The sequence below is a fragment of the Galeopterus variegatus genome, unplaced genomic scaffold (genome assembly GCF_000696425.1).
Source record: "Galeopterus variegatus unplaced genomic scaffold, G_variegatus-3.0.2 Scaffold8680, whole genome shotgun sequence".
NCBI classification, from domain to species: Eukaryota; Metazoa; Chordata; class Mammalia; order Dermoptera; family Cynocephalidae; genus Galeopterus; species Galeopterus variegatus.
Genome location: NW_007734791.1, coordinates 102,602 through 111,641, shown reverse-complemented (window position 1 = coordinate 111,641; position 9,040 = coordinate 102,602). Strand labels below are relative to the sequence as shown.

Genomic DNA, 9,040 nt, shown 5'->3' with positions numbered 1-9,040 from the left:
AGAGGAGCGTGGGGCAGGTGGGCTGTGGCCGTCACCTCTAGAGGGAAGCTGAGGTCCCTGCCCCTGGCTCCTCACCTCCCCATGGCCCAGGAATCTACAGCCTCCAGGGTGGGTCTGTTCACCTAGACCAGTCCCCACTGTCCCCAGGGGCTTACCTTGCAGGAAGCCCATCAGCAAGGAGAGGCCCAGCAGCAGCAGCAGGTGCTTCCCCATCTCGTGAGACCCCAGGACCAGGCAGCAGCAGGAGGCAGGACAGAGCTGCAGCAGCCAGCCCTGGAAATCCAGGCTTTATAACCCCAGGCTGGGAGGAGCAGCCAATGGGAGCCCAGGGCAAGGACTGCGCTTCTGCAGGAGGCAGTGAGCAGAGGGCCTGGGGAGCCCTGGAGGTCCTACCTGGGTCACTGGCTCTGCTCCCCTCCACTGGCCCTAGTGAGCAAGCCATGTACTTTCATGGCTTCTTTCCGTCTCATTGTTCCTAGCTTTTAAATGGGGGAATCATGTCTGCATTACTCAGCCAAAGGGCTGGTGAGACCAGGTGAGCTGATGAACCTGGAGAGGGGAGACAACTATGCCATGATCTTCATGCTCAAGGAGACTACGGCCCTGATTGTGATGAGAGTCCAGACATTTAAATCTCCTGATTCCTGGGCCGGCCTGTGGCTCACTCGGGAGAGTGTGGTGCTGGTAAATCTCCTGATTCCATGGGAATGGATACGTGCCTAGATTGTTGTTAAATAAAGCACTTAACCCAAAGTAGCAGATTTGGGTCTATCTTCCAGGCTGGACAGAAATTCCTATTTGTTTATACACTTGAAAAATAGGATTTTAAAATTCTGGTCTCAAGAAAACGTTTGGTAGCTGTGGCTTCAGGCTACTCTGCAGCCCTAGGCACACCCAGAACCTGGGTCCTCTCTTGCTCAAACATGGAACTCCAGGAATCCATGGACTCCCTCCCTTTCTGCACCTTCTCACTGAGCTTAAAAACTGGAAACCCACAGAAATGGAGACTTACTCTGCAGAGGTATAATTATTCCCCAGCCCAGCTCTTAAGTCAGAGGGTTGTGTCACCTACCCCACGAAAAACAACGTGGCATTGACGGAGAGCTTGCTGTAGGCAAAGCACTTGACCGGTATCATTCCATTTTCTTCTCACACAGCAGCCTCTGTGGTAGTTGTCAATATCGCCGTTTTATTGGTGAGAAAACAGTCTGGCTAAAGTGACAGAGGTGACTGGTGGATTCACATCCAGCTCTGCAGACTGCACTGACTCTGTCTCTCTGATAGTGGAACCCAAGTCTTGATGGGTCCCAACAGCCTCCAAATTGGTAACAAAAGACCAGAGGATAAGATACTTGCTACCAGAGATGTCACCTGTGCCTCCCTCAGACACAGAAGGTCCCTTCCACCAGCCCCACATCATGAACAAGAATGGACACAACTCAGCAGAAATAGTTTTCTAAAATCACTATTTTACTAAATGGTTGCAATGAGACTCCAATTTACCTCTAATCCTGGAATGCTCTGGATTGGAAGAGAGGAGTGAGCACTGCTACTTAGCCCAGCTGTAGAGCATTCTCTGCTCTCCACTCCCCGGACCTTCTCTTGGATCCCCCTGGCAGAGGGCCCAGTTGTCCAACCTCCCCAAGGCCAGAGATTGACCTTTGCTCCTGTTCACTGTCCTTCCTGCAGTGGAAAAGACAGACAAGACTCATTTTAGCCTGCAGGGATGCTGATGAGCTCAACACTGTGTATTGTGCATGAGTTGGGGGTGGGGGCAGACATCAGAATTCAGAATCTTGGGGTGGGGAAGCACATATCATTTTAATAAATACATTAGTGTAGTTAATATAATACACTTGACAAAAGAAGATAAAACCTGATTGCTTTCTTAGTGCAAACTGCACAGAGTAAGGCTTGACAAAATCCTCTCAGCACATGAGGACATCAGAAAGCAGTCAAACACGTGTCAGCAACATCAAGGAGGTTTACAGGGTTTGTAAAAAGATTTTACATATTTGCTGAAAACTGGTGTGCATTTTTTTAAAGATTAAGGAAGCGCTGATGGGAATGAGGAGGAGGCAGTAATTCAGTTCTTCCCAGGCTGATGCAGTCTCAGCCCACACAACACATGAGCCTCCTTAAGCAATGAGCTCCTCATTCAACTCTGATCCCAGCCACAGTGTCTCCCCAGGTCTGCTCCATATGGCCCACAGTCCTCATTGCAACTCCCACATACCTGACCCAGCCAAGATGCCTCGCTGATGTCCTGAAATCTCCCCCTCACACCTTCCCCCATTCCTGAGTACAGGCAACCAAATAGCTTGGGAATCCTCCCAGTCAGTCCTGTGTGGCTCCATAAAACTCCTCTACAATCCTCTTCTCTGTTGTATGGAGTAAAGAACAGTTATGTACTGTGGGAACTTCCTGGGATATTAGTTTGTGTGCTGTTTGCTAATTGTCCTCCCTACCTTCAACTGCAAGGTGGCCTGACTCCCTGGCAGACTCCCAGGAGAATGGGAACAGGATTGGCTGTGGATGCACCCAGTGATGGCACAGCCCTGGACATCCATTTCAGGAAGCATTTCAGGGCAAGAGCTACGCTGGGCACTAAGATGGCAGAACTGCAGGGCTTCCAGGGGCTGCAGATGCTCGTATAAAGGTAATTGATAACTTTTATCAGTAATCAGTGAGGACAAAAGATTGTGCACATCGGTGCCTCTCATTAGTGCAAATTATCATTCCTTCTCTGGCTTTCACCACAGCAGAATTCCAGTATTAGTTTTAAGAACCTGGGTCCTCTCTTGCTCAAACATGGAACTCCAGGAATCCATGGACTCCCTCCCTTTCTGCACCTTCTCACTGAGCTTAAAAACTGGAAACCCACAGAAATGGAGACTTACTCTGCAGAGGTATAATTATTCCCCAGCCCAGCTCTTAAGTCAGAGGGTTGTGTCACCTACCCCACGAAAAACAACGTGGCATTGACGGAGAGCTTGCTGTAGGCAAAGCACTTGACCGGTATCATTCCATTTTCTTCTCACACAGCAGCCTCTGTGGTAGTTGTCAATATCGCCGTTTTATTGGTGAGAAAACAGTCTGGCTAAAGTGACAGAGGTGACTGGTGGATTCATTATCTTATCAGACAGGAGCTCCTGTGCTGAAGGGTTTGGAAGGCTTAAGTGTCCTGAGATGAAGTTGGATGTCAACTTTTCCCAGGTTACAAGTACATTGGTTTAACCCAGATGTGTGCTGGTGAATGTTTAACAACTGGCTTGTGGGGTGAGGGAGGGTGGGGAGAGTCCTGATTTGTAGCATTTGCAGATTTCCATGGGTGGATGGCAACTCCAAGGTGCCACCCTGCCATGACTGAACAGGGGCGTTGAGAAGAGCAGCAGCGCAGGCTTCTGTAGAACTTCCAGCCACAGACGCAGTGGAACTAAGGAAGCTCGAGAGCCCAGGCGGTAGGAAAACGTAGTGAATCATTAATAAGGGATGGGGTCTTGAGTATTGATTATCCTTGTTCCTGATATAATTTGTCAGCTTCTGTAAGTTCATTTTTAATAATCACTTGTGCTCAACAAGCAGCTCATGAACTTCCTGAACCCCCAACAACTGGCTCTCCTACACCAGCACGAGCCCAGCACCCACTGGTGGAGCCACGGTTGTGCTCAGCTGGTCACGTGAAAGGTAGAAATTGCTCTGTCCCTTTACTCCCACAATTCCCAGTAAAGATAGAATCACTCGTCCTATCTCTGACATCATTCATCAGAGAGACAATCTATGTGGATGGCGGAGCAGAAGATTTTCCCTCCTTTGAGTAGGTCTTTCCTTTTCAGGGTTTATGAAAGATAACAATGGAGAACATGTTGTCCCAAAAGCACCGTGCAGGAGTGTCTAACCAGCTGTTTGCATGCTGTACTATTGGCAGGCACATGAAGCCAAGGAAGCTTAGCTGGGAAAGCCCTGATCTTGGAGATCTTTACTTGGAATTTCTGCAAAAGACTGCGAGGACCCTGATGGCTCAGGATCCTTATGAAGACCTCACTGACTATGAAACTCTGGACCTTGATGACAACCACTCTAAATCTTCCCACAAAGAAATACTGAGGTGAATGTCAGAACACCCTGAGTGAGTTTTACCCTGAGCCCCACAGCAGTGCTCATGCAAATTTACCCCTCATCCTATACTCTGTGAAACATTGCTTCTGAGTCTTCTATTCCCTACTACTCCTCCCTTCTCTTGGGTTTATGTGGTAATCTATAATTAAAAACAAATTATAGGCAATAAAAATATTATGCAAGTTTCCTGGTGGTTTTAGTGGGAAAGAAAGTCTTTAAAAAAAAAAAACCCTCAGCAAATTTTGCAGAGGTTAGAACAGTGAGGGGGGGATAGAGATAAGATTGGTCATGTCTGCGTAATTGTGGAAGCTCTATGACAGGTACATGAGGATTCTGTCTGCTTTTGTATGTTTGAAATTTTCTGCATTAAAAAATTGGGGGGGGGTGGGGGAATCCCTATTTAGAAAGCCTACATGATCAATGCCTTATTTAAAATGGCTTCAGGAATGGTGGAGAAGTCTTCTTTCTACTCTGTGGATACATTAAGGCATATTTAGTAGCATAATTGCTCCCCAATTTTACAGGTCTCCTACACCCAGGACTGGCTTCATGAGCATCACACAGGGCCCCACACCCAAGAGGGCTCTTGGTTTCATGCTCTGCTCTTAATGTCTTGAAAGTCTTAATAATTTTTAACAAAGGCCCCACAACTTCGCTTTGCACTGGGTCCCACAAATGATGTCTCCAGCCCTGCCTAGACATCATTTTTCAGTCCCCTTAGGAGCATCACCATCTGATATTAAAGAGCTTTGGCCTCTAAAAGCAAGTTTGAGAATGGCCCCTTTCAGGAAGAGCTGGGGCCTCCCTCAGTCCAGGCTGCCGGCTCCAAACAGACAGTTCCTCCCGTTCTTACACTCTTCCCTACATGGCGAATATATTAACAAAGAACGTTCTTTCTCCTCTTATTCTTAGCACATGTGACGGTAAGAGTGACACACTACAGTATTTGGCCCTGGAGCGCAGGCAGCCCCTGCATTTGATTACAGCTGCAGAGTCAGGACACTGGCATCTGACAGTGACCCCTGAGGTGCGTTTACAACAAGGCAACTTCTGCATGACTGGCATGTAGATCTGGTCGCTGTGAGAGGCCTTACCATGGTGCCCCTGCCTGGTTTCCCATAAGAGGAATCACAATATTGATTTTATCATGTGTTGAAGCAACCATCACTTTGTAGAATGGCTGTCTTGGAAAGAATTGGAAAGCAAGCAAAAACACCTGTCCCATTCACATTCCTGACATGCTAACTGTGTTTGTCGCAACAGTATTTGCCAGATACTGAAAGCATCGTGGGGAGGAGAAAGGTAGGCACCAATGCCTGTTACCGTGTCTATAGGGTCTGAACTTGACTGTGAGCACTCTTCTGAGATGTCCCTCTGCTTTCTGACCACTGCTGCCTTTTGAAGTAATCTTGTGGCACCAGCACTAACAGTGCCTGTGGTTGAGGACTTCAGTTCTGGCTCCTCCTGATCTCTCTGCAGCTTCTTCTATGAAATCGTCCTTTGTCCATTTCTTGCTCTCTGTGTTCTTGGATGTGATCACAGCTGCTCCACTCAGCTCCAATCCAGCTCTTGTGCCTTCCTGGATTTAGCTTCCTGGAAGACAGTTACAACCACTTTACCCTCCTGTCCAAAACTCTTCACCTCTTTCACCTACTAGGTACCAACTCCGCAAACTGGCATTCAAGACTCTTCCCCAGAGGTGAGTTAATGGACACAAAATTACAGCAAGATATGAAAAATATGTTCTGGAGGTGTATAGTAGTGCTAGGCATCTATAATTAATAATTTATTATTTGTTCTCACATGGCTTGAAGAGACAAGACCAAATGTTCTCATCACAATGCAGGCCAAGTTGAGAGATTCTGCATGTATAAAATACACACCAGACTTCAAAATTTTGGTACAATTAAAAAAACAAGAATGTAAAATATCTCATTAATAAATTTCATACTGATTACATGTTGGAATGATATTTTGGTTATATGAGGTTACATAAAATATATTATTAAATTTTTTGAGGGCCAGCCCTTGGCTCGCTTGGGAGAATGTGGTGCTGATAACGCCAAGGCCACAGGTTTGGATCCCTATATAGGGATGGCCGGTTAGCTCACTTGGGAGAGTGTGGTGCTGATAACACCAAGGCCACAGGTTTGGATCCCTATATAGGGATGGCCGGTTGCTCACTTGGGAGAGTGTGGTGCTGACAACACCAAGCCAAGGGTTAAGATCCCCTTACCAGTCATCTGTTTAAAAACAATTTTTTTTAATATTTGCCTTTAAATAAACGAGCATCAGTTATCTGATAAATTTATTTATGTGGGAATCCTCATACCCAAATGAGGTTTAATTAGCTGTTACTGTGTCCCTGTTAAATTCAATTCTGTCAAGTTAGCACCATTCTCAAGAACCGACTTCTCAGTACATGCTGCTTCTCTCTACTTTTGAAGCAGTACTCAAAATGCAGTCAGACAGCAGAGACTCAGTTTTCACCTGGATATAATCTCAACTCCTCCTCCTAGCTACCTGGTGTGGATGGTTGACTAATTAGATGAAAAACAGCCTGATAAGAATCCTTTCAGCTTCCTGATCACGTGTACCATGTGGCTGTACCCTCACCATGCTTACAACAATAGCTGACACACAGTAGATGCTCAGTAAGTAGTTGCACTGATGAATTATAAACATTGTTATTCTTTAGGAAAGCTGAAGTCCAGTCCCTGAAAGAAGCATGGATGCCAATGTTTTTTCTCTCTCTCTTTTTAATTGAGACCTATTGATTATGCATATTTGTGGGGTACAGAATCAAATATCAATGCATGTATAAAATGTGTGATGATCAAATCAGGGTAATTAGCACATTTATCATTGCAAAACTTAATCATTTCTTTATGATGAGGACATTCAATTTCCTCTCTTTTAGCCATTGGATAACATGGAGTAAATTATTGTTAATTATAGATGCTTAGCTCAACTGTACACCCACAGAACTTAATTTCCCTATCTAGATGTTTTCTGTCCATTAACCAACCTCTCACTATCCCCCCTCCTCCTCTCCCTTTCCTACCTTTAGTAACCAGGTTCTGCTCTCTCCTTCTGAAAGTTCAACTTATTGTTGTTGTTTCCTTTCTCTTTCTCCCTTTTCTTTGTTTCTTTCTATCTTTCTTTTTTAATTTCCACTTATGAGTGAGGACCTGTGGCATTTCTCTTTCTGTACCTGGCTCATTTTACTTAACATAATTTTCTCCAAGCTCATCCATGTTGCTGTGAATGGCAGAATTTCATTCTTTTTTATGATTGAGTAATATTCCATTGTGTATATATACCACATTTTCTTTATCCAATCATTTATCAATGGATATTTAGGTGCATTTTCCCTCAAGTTTGCAGATCCTGCAGGGCAATGCAGATGTCTATTTAACATTGTAACTTCCACAGTGCCCTGCCTAAAAGGGATGCTTAGCCATTTGATAAAATCCAACACCCCTTCATGATAAAAATGCTCAACAAATTAGGTACAGAAGGAACCTATCCCAACATAGTAAAGGCGATATATGACAAACCCACAGCTAGTATTAAACTGAACATACAAAAATTGGAGGTTTTTCCTCTAAGATTTTGAACAAGACAAGGATGCCCACTTTCTCCACTTTTATTCAACATAATACCGGAAGTGCTAGCCAGCACAATAAGGCAAGAAAAGCAATAAAGGCATTCAAATCAGAAAGGAGGAAGTCAAACTATTCCTATTTGCAGATGACATGATACTATTCATAGAAAACGTTAAAGACCACACCAAAAAATTACTAAAACTAATAAATGAATTCAGTATAGAGGCAGGATACAAAATCAACACACAAAAATCAACAGGCATCCTATATGCCAACAATGAAATAGTGGAAGAAGAAATCAAGAAAGCTATCTCATTCACAATAGTTATCCAAAAAAATGAAATGCCTACAAGTAAATTTAACCAAGAAGATGAAAGACCTCTACAATGAGAACTACAAAATGTTGACAAAAATTGAAGAGGGCAGAAATAAGTGGAAAGATAGCCCATGCTCATGGGTCAGAAAAATTAATATCACCAAGATGTCCTTATTACCCAAAGCAATCTACACATTCAACCCAATCCCTATCACTCCACTTGGGGAGGTAAAAAAAATGAACAAATAATGAAAGAAAGAGAGGAAGGAAGGAAGGAAGGAAGGAAGGAAGGAAGGAAGGAAGGAAGGAAGAACGATCACAATGATACACTGATCTTTCAAAATGAGAGAAGAGAACTGAGGGTACCAGAGGTGAGAAAGGGAGATGAGGAAAGAAGGAAGCAAGAAATTGATAAAGGGTCACAAAGAATGATTACACTGTGTAATGATGTATATACTAATTATCCTGATTTGATCACATATTGTACACAGGTATCAATCTTCAACTCTGTACCCCACAAATATGTATAATAAATTATGTTTATATATGTAATGAATAAACACTAAGAAAAATTTGTTGCCACCATACCTGTCTTAAGGGAATAACTAAAAAGAGATCTCTAAACAGAGAGGAGGTGATAAAACAAAAGCTTGAAACATCATGAAAGAAGAAAGAATATAAAAAGCAAAAATATTCATAAAACCATAGATTTTTCTTTTCTCCTGTTTTTTCTAAGTTATTTTTGATGGCTGAAGTAAAATATAGCACTGTATGATGTGGTTCTAAATATATGTAGGAAAAGTTTTAAAAATAATTATATTATGAGTAGGAGAGATAAAGAAACCTAAATCAAGGTAAGGTTTTTAAACTTCACTAAAAAGTAATGAAGTGATCATACTAGTAGTCTGTGATAAAATACGTTTATAGGCAATACCTAGAACAAACATTAAAAACCTATGCAAAGAAATATATTCAAAGCATTATGGAAAAATCAAAG

The 9,040-nt window shown here is 43.4% G+C and overlaps 1 protein-coding gene and 1 long non-coding RNA gene across 4 annotated transcripts in view; one reads left to right on the top strand and one right to left on the bottom strand.

The window, feature by feature from the left end:
* Window positions 1-1,638, bottom strand: part of LOC103608677 (secreted seminal-vesicle Ly-6 protein 1-like) — a 3,840-nt gene extending 2,202 nt beyond the window's left edge. The window contains exons 1-2 of one of the 2 annotated variants that reach the window (XM_008593079.1): window positions 1,504-1,638; window positions 156-273 (exon numbers count right to left, since the gene is read on the bottom strand). In XM_008593079.1, coding sequence (XP_008591301.1) covers window positions 156-213 — 58 coding nt within the window. In that variant the 5' untranslated portion in view covers window positions 214-273; window positions 1,504-1,638. Of the gene's footprint in view, window positions 1-155; window positions 298-1,503 lie in introns of those variants that run through there. The other variant, XM_008593078.1, reaches the window with a different exon arrangement.
* On the top strand, window positions 275-3,991 carry LOC103608678. Of its 2 annotated transcripts, XR_552083.1 has the most exons (4): window positions 275-357; window positions 2,482-2,659; window positions 3,322-3,461; window positions 3,929-3,991. It is a non-coding gene; the product is annotated as an uncharacterized LOC103608678 (long non-coding RNA). The 2 variants fall into 2 exon arrangements; XR_552082.1 differs by lacking the exon at window positions 275-357 and having other exon boundaries at window positions 2,185-2,659.
* Window positions 3,992-9,040: the final 5,049 nt, after the last annotated feature.